The sequence below is a fragment of the Apteryx rowi genome, unplaced genomic scaffold (genome assembly GCF_003343035.1).
Source record: "Apteryx rowi isolate R43461 unplaced genomic scaffold, aptRow1 scaffold_12, whole genome shotgun sequence".
Taxonomy (NCBI): domain Eukaryota; kingdom Metazoa; phylum Chordata; class Aves; order Apterygiformes; family Apterygidae; genus Apteryx; species Apteryx rowi.
In genome coordinates this window covers 4,265,705-4,278,686 of record NW_020447419.1, presented here as the reverse complement: position 1 = coordinate 4,278,686, position 12,982 = coordinate 4,265,705, and the positions used below count along the sequence as shown (strand labels likewise).

The following is a 12,982-nucleotide window of genomic DNA, read 5'->3' as shown; positions in this document are numbered from 1 at the left end:
TGCATCCTGAGGTTGTGTTATCAGGCTCAAGTTAAATGATCCTTTTACATTTCTAGGTATTGAGTTTCACTGCTGAGTGGCTGGTTGGAAACAGAGATGACTGGCTAACAAGGAAGGTGGAGTCTGTTCACTGGGTTTTCTGATGGATTTAATTGCTTGTAAAAGAAGCTATCAATATTCAGTAGAGGTAAGATTCTGGAACAGTGAAAATCTAGACCTGCTACCTGCTAGGAGCCTGTCTTGGGTTTCATCTGCAGTGTTTATGGCAAACAGGAAGGATCCTACTACTTGCTCTTTCATCCACACCACATTTTCGCTTACAGTATTAGGAGAAGCTCTAACATCCGGGAAATCCCAATGCAGCTTACTAAATCCTGCTGTTGCCCTCCCAATGCACGTGGGACCGTCTTGCACAGGATCACTGATGACAGCCAGTGCATCAGCATAATTAACAAGGCAGTGAGAACCCATTGCATTTGTAGATTAGGAAGGTTTGTAGGCTGCAGGTTTGAATGCAAGAGGGGAATGAGCAATCCACTTCCCTAGGAATATACTTCTGGTATTAGCTGATTACCAACTAAATAATAGCAATGGGTTTATGACACTTGGACATAATGTTGTCTCTTTGTGATGGCCTAAGTTATAAAAGCAAATATATTATCATGAGACGTAGCTGTTTTCCAGGAAATGGCCTACTTGCCATTTACAGAATTTGTGCTGTGCTTTCTCTTTTTCATTTCATTTCACCACTCTCTTTCCAAGGGCTAAACTTTAGATGTGTGCTGCAAGAGGTAATGGTGGTGGACACAGCTCTGCTGCCTACTGTGTCTTTGCCAGAGTTGTGGTGCAGAAAGCTGGGCTGGCAGCTGCTGGGAGAGGGCTGGAGTTTGGGGATGGCCCCTCCTAGAAGCATTAGATGCCCATGGCCATTCTTATAATTTCTATCCCCCCCTGTGGCAAATTAAGCACCAAACTTGGCTCTTCCCCACTGCTACTCCCAGCTAGGGGCTGGTACTGAGCTGGATTTGATTTTTTCGGGCATCCTCCTGCCAGGCATCACAGCAACCCTCTATCCCCAGTAGAGCTGCAGCTTGTTTGCTCTGCTTTGCGAAACTAGGTCCACTGCTTGTGTCTCCTTCAGTCACACCTACCCAGGGCTAGTCTGCAGGTATGGCCAAGCTGGCATGCAAAGTGACCTTCACAAAGTGCCAGGTCTGGCCGGGAGTCCAGCTAGCCCCAGCCTGTCTTCTGTTAGGTGGCAAGGTGACAAGGGGGAAAGTGGCTTCCCTGAGATGAGGCTGCTCCCTAGCTCTGGGGTGTTATTGGCTCCTGCTGTTTCCCAAAATGCAGGAAATGCCGTTGTACCTGGGGGGGGTGGCACAGGCTGAGTTTGTGCTCTTACTGAAGGAAAAAAAAAAAAAAATATATATATATATATATAGCAGCTGCTAGTGGGTGCCTGGGGAAGAGTTTGAGCTGTGGCAGTAGGCATGAAACTTTCTCAGTGTGTTTCCCCATTCTCTATTGATTTGCAGCTCAGGACCTTCTTGAGCAAAAGGTGGCGTCTTGGCAGTTAATACTCTTGCTTGATTTTTACTTGCATAAATTTGCCCGATCTCTTTTTGAAACCCAAATAATTGACATCTGCAACGTCATGTGGCAGAGATTTCCACCGTTTAAATACGGCTGTGTGGAAAAGGGTCTCTTTTTGTTTTGTAGCATGGTTATGCAGGGCCAGTCACGGGTTTTCAGGGCTGGTGAGGAGGGGGTTTTTCAATTCAGTACTGAACGAAATTGCAGGGAATCAATTTATTTAGCAGACCCTATAATTTACTGTTCATCGGCTAATGCATCAACAACTACCACACAGGTCAGGAGTGGAATTTAGGACTCCGTTGAGGGGCTGCTCCCGGCGTGCCGGCGGCAGCCGGCAGAACCGTTGCTACCGCTTGCAAGCTCCCGTCACGTCTCCGCGCGGCGCGGCTCGGCGGCGCGGCATGGCGGCGCGACATGGCGGCGGGGGGGTGGGGCGGGGGCGGGGCGAGCCACCGCCATGTTTGTTTTCAAAAGCCCGGCGGGCGGCGGCGCGGCTGCCTCCTGCTCGGGGAGAGCTGGCGAGCCGCCGCCGGGCGCAGCCATGGCCTCCGCGGAGGGCCTCGAGACGTCCCTCTTCAGCCTGAGCGGCGCGAGGGAGCGGATGCGGGAGAAGAGGAGCGGCGCCCTGCGGGCTGCCAAGCTGAACGCTTCGCTGGCCTCCAGGATCAAAACGAAGATCATCAGTGAGCGCGGTTTCGCCTTGCAGCCCGGGCCCGGGGCCTTGGGCGGGGGGCGCTGCCTCGCCCGGAGCTTGCGCTCGGCGGGGGCCTCGGCCTGCGACGCTGCCGGGCCCGTGTCGGGGCCCGGTGCCCGAGGGGTGATGGCGCCGGGGCCGGGGGGGGGGGGGCTGCTCTGGGAAGAGAAAGAAGCGTGGCGAGGGGAGGCGGGCGCAGATGAGCCCGTGGATGCTGACGCTGTGGGGTGCTTCTCTCGCTTACAGACAACTCCTCCACTATCAAAGTCTCCCTAAAGCGCAACAACAAAGCGCTGGCGCTGGCCCTCAACGCGGAGAAGGCCAACGCGCAGCGGCTCACCCAGGAGAAGACGGTCCTGCAGAAGGAGGTGGAGCAGTGCCACTTCCACAACGCTGCCCTGCGCCACAAGCTCTGCTTCCTGGTACGGTGCTGGCGTGGACGGTGCGGCTGGCACGGGGAGGGCAGGCAGCGCCCGCGCTGCAGCCTTGGGAGAAGTGGGTGAGCTGCAGCTGATCATCCGTACCCTCTGTGTCCAAAACGTGCCGCCATGCACTGGCTTGCTCTTTCTCGTAAGCCGTGATCTAGTAGAACTTGGTCCCTTCTCTCCAGAAGGGCTGTGTCTTGTTCTGGCTAACAGCATCACTGTTGGAAGAGACATTTTGATTTAACATCTTTATGGTTTCTCTCTCTTTATTACCTCAACATAGAATAACACCTTGAAAGAAATGGAAAAGCTTATGGCAGTGATTAAGACAGCCCGGCTCTCTGAGGTAAGCCAAAGGGTCTGTGAGCACGCTGCTTGTGCTGGGAAGGAGGCTCTGTGTGTCTCTGTCTCTTTCTTTGCGTTAACTGCTTAATCAAGTGTTTGATGCTTCTGCTTTGTTTCTTTGCCTGCTTGAAGCACCCTAGATGCATTTTTAGCTTGATGTTAATGACGATTTCCAGAGCTGGGTCTCAGGTAGCTTCCTTTACAGGAAGGCTACAGTTATAAACTGCCTTTCTCTGGGTCACTGGCTGTATTGACCAGGAGGTGTGTGTCTCTCTCTGTCTCTATCTATCTATCTATATTTTGTTGTTGTTGTTGCCTTGGCAACCCTGGTTAGGGACAGGACACTTTCTATATGCCCTGTTTCGGGGGAGGGAAGCTGGGGGGAAATCTTCCTGGTCTCAGATTACTTAAACTAGTTTAACTCTTCCTGATCTTAGATCATCTAAACTAGCTTAACTTTATTCTTAAGACTATGGAGACGTAATCTGATTCTGCTGCAGCTTATTGCATAATTTGTGCTGTAAATGACTTCTATAAGGCAGGAAAACCGTCTAAAGTTTGTTGCAGGTGTAGCCCTTGACCAATACGGCTGATGTGCTCTGGGGAGGCTGATAAGCTTCCTTCACCACAGGACACACTGATGCAGTTCTGTTGAACCTTTCTAAGTGGGAGGGTGGGACCTCTGGTTGTGCTATTTGAAATGGGAGAGGGTCGCTGGCAGTACTGGACATGCTTTCCAGGGGTTTGGGGTCTGATGTCTCTCCTAAAACTGAAACAGAGCTTCAGCTGTCTGTGTGCCGGGGCAGGGGGTATGTGCCCAGGAGATGGCAAGAGCTTTAAACCATCCTTCTATTGCTTTGCTCCCCAGTTCTACACAAATTCTGCATCCTTGTCCAGTGGCCAGAAGAACAGCATAACAGAAGATAGCTGGGCTGATGATACCACAGACGCTCGGCTTGTGAGGTAGGCCTGAAAATGTCAGATATTACCAAGCTCATCCTGGATTTCTACATGCTAAACTTTCTCTTGTATTTTACATGTATGCCCAGTTGTCTGCTTCCCATGAGATGCCTTCTAAAATGCCACTGCTCCATATTTTCCTTTACCCTGTGTCTTTCTGCTGCCATTCTTTGTCTTACTTGCCCTACTGCCAAGTCTGTGCATAAACTCTCCCTTCTCCCACCTTTGTGTGAAAGCATATCACTTGTAGGTAGTTCTTTCTTTGCGGCTAATGAGCACTGCAAGATTTCTTCCCTGTGTTCTGCATTGCCTCATTTTAGGTGGTAGATCCTTTGGAGGAAAGGGCCTGTCCTTTAAACCTATAACTGTGATAATATGTGTTACTGTAAACAGTTGCACCCCATGTCTGCTAATGGTAGAAAGTCCTGTGATGCTTTTCTAGCAGAGCACTTAAGTGTGGGTGTGTAGCTTAAATGCATGCGGTCAGTAAAACTATCTGTATCTATGTGCTTAGAAGTTGCACCTTTATGTGCACTTTTTCTTCATAAAACAGCCTGTGTCTCTACAATGCCATATGTGTTCTTGCTATGGTTATCTAAGGATGCCAGAGTAGCTAGGTTTGCAGAAGAAAGTAATGTGTCTGATACCAGCTGATATTGCTGGAAGAAGTGGCCAAGTCAGTGCCTCTTCATACTCTGTACACTGGAGAATTTTGAGGAGATTAGGTGCCGTAGTTGACTGCTTCAGTGTTTGTTACATATAAATGCTTAATAGTCATCTGCTTGTGTGATGTAAGTTTATGTTTTGGGAAGAAGGTCAGAGTGGGATCTCTTAGGATGTGTTGCAGTTTTCTGTTTTTTCTCTGTCTAGTCTCCCCTTTGAACACAAGGGAACCCTTTTGGTTCCCAGAGGGAGCTGCCTACAAACATACCTCTAAGCAGCATGGCTGGTGTTTCACAGAGAACTGCAGTTGCAGCCTGTGTGCTGAAAGGCCTTATTTGTTGCTTCAGTATATTTTTCTCCCACTTCTATGCCTGCAGGGATGTGCTTTCCTTATGAGTTGTACTTGCCCAAAAATGGGAAATCAGTCCTGGCCAGGCACTGCATGTTCTTCACTTAAGCGTCTGAAGCCTTCAGAAATGCGTTTCAGCAGTTTTGGATGGGGGTGAAAGCTGGTGCTGTCCTACTGGATTCTGGGGCCTGTCGCAGTTATGGAACATGCTCTATTGCTGCTGTTCTCTTTTACCAGGCCTGCAGTGATGCTGTTGAAAGCACCTGTTTCCAAGCTATGTGATGGGGGAAGGCAAGATGGTAGCTCTACAGCAGTACAAACATCCCCAGTAGATCTCCAGAGACCAGTTCCTGATAAGCCCCAGGAAATTGTGCCTGTTGTCTCCAAAGATACTTTGCCACAACAGCTGGCTGAGAAGTCTCAGTCCCCCCAGGAAGAAAATGTGAAGAAGCCCTGTGAAGCAGTGGAAACAGAAGAGGCTTTTGTTGACTGTCATGTCCTTGGAGGTAAGTTTGTATCTTCTGCTGCTGTTCTGGAATAACTTTGCAAAGTTATTCCAGAAGAACAGGTTTTTGGGGCATATTTGCAGTATCTCAAGATCACTCATCAGGTTTTCTGGGTAGCAGGCACTGAGCTTACATAAGCTTTCCAGAAATGCCTGAGTATGCTATCCCCAAGAATCTGCTTGGATGCGCAGCTCCTCATCCTTGCAGGCATGATCAAATATATATTCTTCTGTATCTACTGAGCTATTCTGATCCTGCTCAGCAATCTCTGTGCAAAACCTTGGGACTGTTATATAGTGTCCCGAAAGAGGACTGTGTCTCTAGTGGCTGTATTTGCTTTCCCCTCTTGAGTTTAAATGCAGCTAATGGATGACAGCAGAGAGCAAGTCACCACAAGGGCAGTGTTTGGGCAGAATAGATTAGCTCTGTGCTGCAGTAATAGCCTCTCCTCTTCCTTGCAGGGTAAGGTATGCATACCAATACTTTTCTAATTCTCTGCTGATAATTAATCCTTACACCATGGGAGGGAGGAGGGCCAAAAGACAATTTAAGCCAAGCATTTTGTCTTGTCCAGCTAAACTATTAAGTAGCTACTTGGCTGCAGGAGGGCTTTATTGTGCCTTCAAGTAGAAACGTAATGAGATGGTGTGGCCCTTCACCTTCCCTTAAGATGTTAGTGGAGAAGCATAGGTTTGTTGAGGTTTGGGAGTTGTTAGAGAATGCCTCTGTGTACTCTGAAAATGGAATGGTGATGAGACTTTTTTGAGGGCTGAGTTGAAAGTCTTGCAAGTAAAATCTCTTTGCGTAAGGCCTGCTGTCCTTCCTCTTGGTGTGTATATACAGGCCTTCGGGCTTGTTGACTTGTGGTTTTGTTTGCCATACAAATAATAAAGCTCTCATAAGTCTTGAGTATCGCCAAGTATTAGGGCTGGTAGAGGCCTGGAATGTTGCTCTGGGCTCCTTTTCTGTTCTGAAGGCAGCCAGCTGAGCAGTTCTGCAACACAGTGACTTTGGGGAGTCCCTGTAGAAACAGCATTATGCTTTTTCTAGCCTTGGGATTCACAGCAGTGTGCAGGGTGTGGGTTTTAGTGGAACTGAGAAAGCTGACTTTTTGCCTCTGCATTTCTCAGTCTAAGGAATGAGTTTTTTCTTTCCCACAGAGTCCTTGCATGCCACCCGACAAAATCCCAGCAGTTTGCCAGTGCTTACCTGGGAAAGTCATCCTCTTCCATATGAGGACGATGAGATGACGAAACATTTCTGTGATCGTCTCTCGCAAGGGCATGTTACTCAGCGGAGGAAGCGTTCTACCCTGTTTGCAACAAGCACTCCATCTTCTGGTGTGGATTTCTTCTCGCACGCTGGTTCAACTCGAGTGTCCCAGTGGAGTATCACGAAGGAGAGTAGCAGCTCCAACAAAAGTAACACACAGCTACAGCTGAAATCACCCAGCTCCCTGGCTTCACCTGCTCAAACTGCTGTTGATTCTGATACAAAATCTTTGGGTAAAGAAGTTCTCTGTGATCAGCCACAGACTGAAGAAACTGTGTGTGATGCTAAAATAGATCCCAACTGTAGCCAAGTCCCTGAGCTCATTTCTGTAAAGGTTAAAAGCAAAGGTAGTTGCAAAACCAGTGAGAAAACAGCTGTTAAAAAGGCTAGCACAAGAAAAAAGAAAAGGAATTCAATTAAAAGCAATGCAAAAGGTGGCTCTGATGTACCTCAGGGTGAAGAGAGCACCCAAAATGCAAATAAGCTTCTTCAGCCAAAAGTTGCGACAAATTCTAGTGGGCCTGAAGTTCCTGAGATTAGGCAGGAAGCTTGTGTAGGGGCTTTGGAAGGGAAGAATGGAGGCTCTGGTGCACACCTATGTTCCCACTCTCTTGATGAAGTCCGAGATCTCAGGAGAACATACGTGGTGAATCCAGCACAGTTGCATAATCTTGAAAGTGGTGACTTACTGCAACAAGTTAAGAAGGAAGCTATCTTTGAGAACCAAAGCATGGAGAGCTTGTTGAAAAGCCCAGTTCATACCTTCTCAAGTCATAAAGCTCCCTCAGATGATTACAGTCTACAATATTCACTTTCCTTGAGGAAAGAGACCTCAGGTATATGTGCTTTGCAGCAGGACTCATCAAGTGTGAGCACAAAGAGCATCAGACGGAAAACCAACAGAAAAACTAGAGTAATTATGCAAAGAAATGACTCTGATGAGGAGAATGTGCCAAACGGTGTGAAAACATCAGAGGCTAAAGCTGAAGAACAGCCCAAAAGAAGCCAGACAAGCAGGAGGAAGACTGTTAGGGAAAGCAATTGTAATGATCAGAGAGATCAAGTTGAGGTTTCTGTGCCATGTATAGGTGTTCAAGGAGTAGCTAAGGAGAGTGCAAAGGATTTACCAGATAATCCTAAACGTAGCAGAAAAACATATGTTGTCTGTCCTTTGGATCTTACAGGAAATGTGGGTTGTATCAAGACAGATTTTGAAGGGGATGAAATTGTACCTTCCAGGTATGTTCCTGGGAGCAAAGCTAGCAAAATCCCCAGAGTTCAGAGAATGGTGACTGCTCAGAGCAATAAAAAGTGGACAGGGGACCTTCAAGAAAAGGGGCAGGCTGAAGTTCACAACACCACAAATGCCTTAAAAAAAGATGTCTATCTCATACCAAAGCCTCAGAGGAAGAAGAGCACCTGTAGTCCTCCAGAGACTGACCCCCTGGCCAGACAGAGCAGTGGGGCCGGGCTGCTTCCTGGAAGTTCTGCAGAACTTGTGTCCAGGCAAACTGTCCTCATGGGGAAGGTCTCCTGCATTACAGATCTCCTGTCTGAGCCAGATGCCTTCCTTGAGGAGCAGATAGCTGAGATCTCACTTACAAATAATCTTATGAGCATTTCAGACAGTCTTGAATCCTCCACTATGACCTGTTCTGCAGCTTTGCCTCTCAGCACCAGGCTTACAGATCTACCCGTCTCCAAGAGCTTAGGTACTGAGGACAACAAAATCCCAGAGAAATCCTCTGTTTGGCCAGAGAGTGCTCTGACATTTAAAGAAAGGAATGCAGAAGAAATACCTGAGGGAAGAAACCAGGTTGAGTCAGGTTCTAAAGAACATTCCTGGAGTTCATCTTTGCAGGAACCTGGTAAGTGGTGGGCTGCGGGGGGGACCCATGTTTGGAGAGTGTGTACAAAAATGCGTGCAATGAATGCTAATGTTTCTTTTCCCCGCCCTCTTGTTTTTTAAAGATAAATATCACTGTCTGACACACCATTTATGCATCTTTAGTGTTCTTAAAAGATGGCCACTGGATATCTGAAGTCTGAGCCCAGACTTTCAACTTAGTGGGCAGTGAACTAACTACCAGCCAGGCATTTTTGTGGCTGCATTTACTTGGTGTTTATCAGCATTACTGCATGAATTTCTGGTTGCTCTTTCAGGTATGGATACCGGGGAAAAGGCTGAGATCACGTGCTGAGTGTCCCTGTTTTCCCACTCTTGCTGTCTACAGGGCATGTCTGTCTGTTTAGAAAAATCTGTCTAATCAAGTAGTCAAATGATGCAGCCTGATGCTGACCAGTGCCTGCTAGAGTCTGTTGTTGTGGCAGAGGGTATGAAGAAGGTGGCAGGCTTTTGGTCCTGGATAGTTAATGCTGTGAGAATTCGGACTTTGTACCTTTACGTGGCAGCTGCTATCTTCAATGCAAAATTGTCAGGAGCTACTTAAATTCTCCCTCTTTTCCTCCCCACCTCCCGCCCCAAAGGCTTTGGAGGGTGTATCCCCTGACTGTTAGTAGAGTAGCTAAGCTGAGTCTTTTTGGAAGTTGGCTGTTATTTGATACTCTGTAAAGAGAGAAAGTTGTTTTTTGTTTTTTTTCCTTCCTGCAGCTATTCACAAACAGGCCTGCTGTAGCTATGTACTTTGCAGGGAGACAGGGAGTTTGTTCTCCTGCCTTTCCCCTCCTGGCTGACTTCTTTGAAAGGTGCAGCAAGCACTGGCAGGTTGCTGCATCTTGCTGGAAGTCTCCTAGGTTGTTTGGGTGCCTTGAGCTTGCTTTTTTTCTCTAGGCTGTAAACTTTTGGGGGTTAGAACTGTCAACTCAGGGAGGGCTACTACACCTGGGCCCGAAGGTGCTAGCAGTATTAGTGACTTGTGTATTTTTCAGGGAGGAACCTAATTTGAATCATGAGCTGACTTTTGAGAAACAGGTCTGGGATTTTTGGACAAAAACAGTCTCCTAAGGTTAGAGATGATGTTATATTCAGGATTGTGCCCTGCTCTGCAGTGTTCAGAGAAACTTGGTAATGCAATCCCTCTCTTCTGTATTTGGCAGCTATATTTCTTAAGATGCCTGAAAATGATTTGGAAACACAGATCAATTCATGTGTGAATATCTGTCTTTGCAGAGATTAGGCCACTGCAGGACTTGACCAATGCCAGGACTCTGTCTTCCCCCAGCTCAGAAGGAGCTTCGGGGCGTCTATCGAGGCGGAGACGGGACCCTGCCTGCTATGCAGAGCCAAAACTCAACAGGTTGGTATTTAAACTATCCCTTTGCGTGCCTGTTCCCATGCTGCACCCCCTTCTTCTCCATCTCTCCTGTGCATGCACACTTATGCACACCTGCCAAGGCACTCCCTTCTCCCATCAGTTGGGAACATGCTGAAGGGGGCTTTTCTTGAGAGCCAGACTTCCTCGCTTGCATGACATGCCCCATCAATCCTTGTCCACTGCCAGGCTGTCTTCCCTTGTCCTTCTCTACCCTCCAAGTTGTGTAGTGGTTTGTCTGTACAGATACCTCTCCAGGGCTGGATCTTATGTCACTTCATGTGTCTTTCAGCCCCTCTTACCCTTCATGTTTCTTTGACCCTCAATTCCACTGCAGTTTAATTAAGCCAAAATTCTGCATTAGCACAGATGCCTGTGCAGGCTCCTGGTAACATGCTACTGAAGCTCTGATTTCCCTCACTGAAATGAACATACCTCCGAGCAGGCTGCCTGTGTGCTACTCCAGTGGTAATGAGGGGCTAGCGTGAGGATAAAATGCAAGATAAATAAGGAAAGCTTAGGGAAAGCTCTGCTTTTACTTGGTGCCAGTTTCTGATATCCAGAGTTCTATATATTTATACAACGATTGAGTAGTTCCATTTTAATCCGGTACCTGTGAAGGAAACACTACGATTTGGAAAGGTTTTTTTCCATGATCAGGTTGGTTCTGTATTGCCTTTTTCTGGCAGATATGAATACCAAAAAAGTAGCTGTGTCTTCTCCCAAAGAAACTATGGATTCGTGGCTACTGTATGGGACTATTTACCTCCTAAAAGGATGCCTTTTGTTATTATACTACTAAGTAATACGGTGTTTTTTCCCTGAAAAGTGTCATAGTTTGAACTTCTTGTGAGGAAGTGGTTATACTGGGTCAGAAGGCAGTCTGTACTGTCAGAGCTGCTCCTGTACTGAAGGTGGAATAAACTGTACCACTCAGGCACCTTCTGGTGGAAGCATTTCAGTAAAAACAGAAATAAACTAACTTTGCAGACTGGAATCTTACACATAGTCAAGAAATTCCTTGACAGTTCCATCTAACCATTTTGGTTCTGCAGCAAACTGAGGCGGGGCGACCCGTTTACAAACACAGAGTTCCTCCACTCCCCTGTCTACAAAACCAAAAAGAAGAAAATGGCCAAAGCCAAGGCAAAGACCAAGAAGATCAAAGAGGAAGAAGAATGGCTTCCTGAATGATGTCCCAGTGCCAAGGCAAGCAAGCTAATAACTGTGGGAGGAAACAAGGAGCCAGAAGTGAAATAGTGCTTGAACAGGCAAACCCTGAGCTCATAGCTTGTGTATCTTTGCAAGAATATCTTTCATGCTTTGCATAGCTTATTTTGTATTTAATTTTAAAGTATAAATAAAGTCTCATATGCGGACAGTATCAAAGCTTTGTGACCTTTGTTTTTCTTCTCTCTTTTAAATGCTGGGGTGTTTGTCTGCAAAGGCTCTGTGCGCAACTGCATGTGGCACCACAGGCAGCCAGTCTCCCCTGGAGCATAGGGAGAGCAAGCCCTGGAGGGCTGATCTTCTGGCACTGCAGATACCCACAAGGTTGCTGGCTTTGGTTTGGAAGGGGTGCAGCAGCCCAGGCTTTGACAGCAAGCACAAGAGTCAGGCTGGCAAACCACCTAGTGTTACCTCCTGTGGAAGAAAGCTTTTTTACAGGTAGAGCTGTCACTGGAGAGAGTCGTGTTTATGGCTGAATGCTGAAGCCTTGGACAGCCCTAGAAGTCCAAGCTCTGTGCTGATCTTGAAGAGACCCATGTTACATTATTGATATATCCTCTTCCACTGTATTTGCTATCAGTGAGAATTTGCATAACCATGGGTTAAAGACGGAGTCCTTCTACCAGTCTTGAGCATGGCAGTCCCCAGGACAGAGATGCACACATCTAACTGCATAAGCGCTAAAGGTAAGGTAGGCTGTTTTTGAACAAGGAGGGCTTTTGCTGAGGTCCGCTGATGGAAGTATTGGTGCAAGGGCTATTGCTGTTGGTGGGAGCAACATGGGGCTCTGCCCAAGTGCTCTGCAAAGCAGCTGGTATACTGTAAAGGAGACACAATTGTGTTTCAGGAAGCCCTGTGCTCTGTTGTGTTGTGGACTGAGTGCCCACTGACCTCCAGAACTTGCTTTGATAAGGTCCACGGGTGCCTAGCTTTCAAGGTTATTGATGCTGAAAGTCTTAGGGAGCAGTGGTGAGAGAAGTGATCATATTAGTAAAGGGGAAGGGAATATGTCTCCATGGAAGCAGGAAAAATGGCCCCTTTCCCTTTCCCTGTGGCAGAGCAGGGAGGGAAGGAGACTCTCTGTTCCTGACCACACTGACTTCTTTCTCTCCCCAGGCAGAGATGACAGTGCTCCTTCTTCCCCTCAGCACTACAGCAGTGCCCATGAGTCCATGTGGATGGATTGGGACCTTCTGTACTCTGCAGAGTCCTTCAGAAGATGGAAACTTGGTGTTACTACAGAGGGGAAATAGTGTCATCTGCAGAGTCAGGTAAATACTACTTCATTGCTTACACTTAAGCTGTACTGTCAAGGAATTAAAAGGGAAGAGTGTTTTACTTTTTTTATTATTCATTTTTCTGAAAAGTTAAAATTTCTCTTGTACTCCATGACTCCAAAGCATGAGTAAGAGCTAGTAAATAACAGGGGAATTAGCTAGAGGTGCTGTGGTATTATGACATGCCTGCTTGTGATGTGGTAGTTTGAGCAATTAATGTCAGAAGCCAGGAAGAAAAATAGATTTCAAGGTGTTCTTGATGGATGTTTCCATTGCCTCCACATGTATTCAGCAATGGGACTTTTCCAAGCTGTACCCTTCTTACAAGCATGTGTTAGTAACAGAATACCAGACTGTAGACTCTGCTCCTTCATACTGAAGGCACAGTCGCAG

General features: G+C 47.2%; 2 protein-coding genes across 2 annotated transcripts in view; both read left to right on the top strand.

Moving 5' to 3' along the window:
• Window positions 1–2,080: 2,080 nt before the first annotated feature.
• SGO2 (shugoshin 2) lies at window positions 2,081–11,466 on the top strand. The gene is made up of 8 exons (XM_026088979.1): window positions 2,081–2,279; window positions 2,537–2,712; window positions 2,999–3,061; window positions 3,929–4,023; window positions 5,270–5,538; window positions 6,699–8,678; window positions 9,941–10,067; window positions 11,138–11,466. The coding sequence occupies exons 1-8, from the start codon at window positions 2,138–2,140 to the stop codon at window positions 11,274–11,276; spliced, it is 2,991 nt and encodes a 996-aa protein (XP_025944764.1). The 5' UTR covers window positions 2,081–2,137; the 3' UTR covers window positions 11,277–11,466.
• Window positions 11,467–12,432: 966 nt separating this feature from the next.
• Window positions 12,433–12,982, top strand: part of PIKFYVE (phosphoinositide kinase, FYVE-type zinc finger containing) — a 96,626-nt gene continuing 96,076 nt past the window's right edge. Inside the window, exon 1 of the mRNA XM_026088968.1 lies at window positions 12,433–12,583. Coding sequence (XP_025944753.1) covers window positions 12,435–12,583 — 149 coding nt within the window. The 5' untranslated portion in view covers window positions 12,433–12,434. The remainder of the gene's footprint in view (window positions 12,584–12,982) is intronic.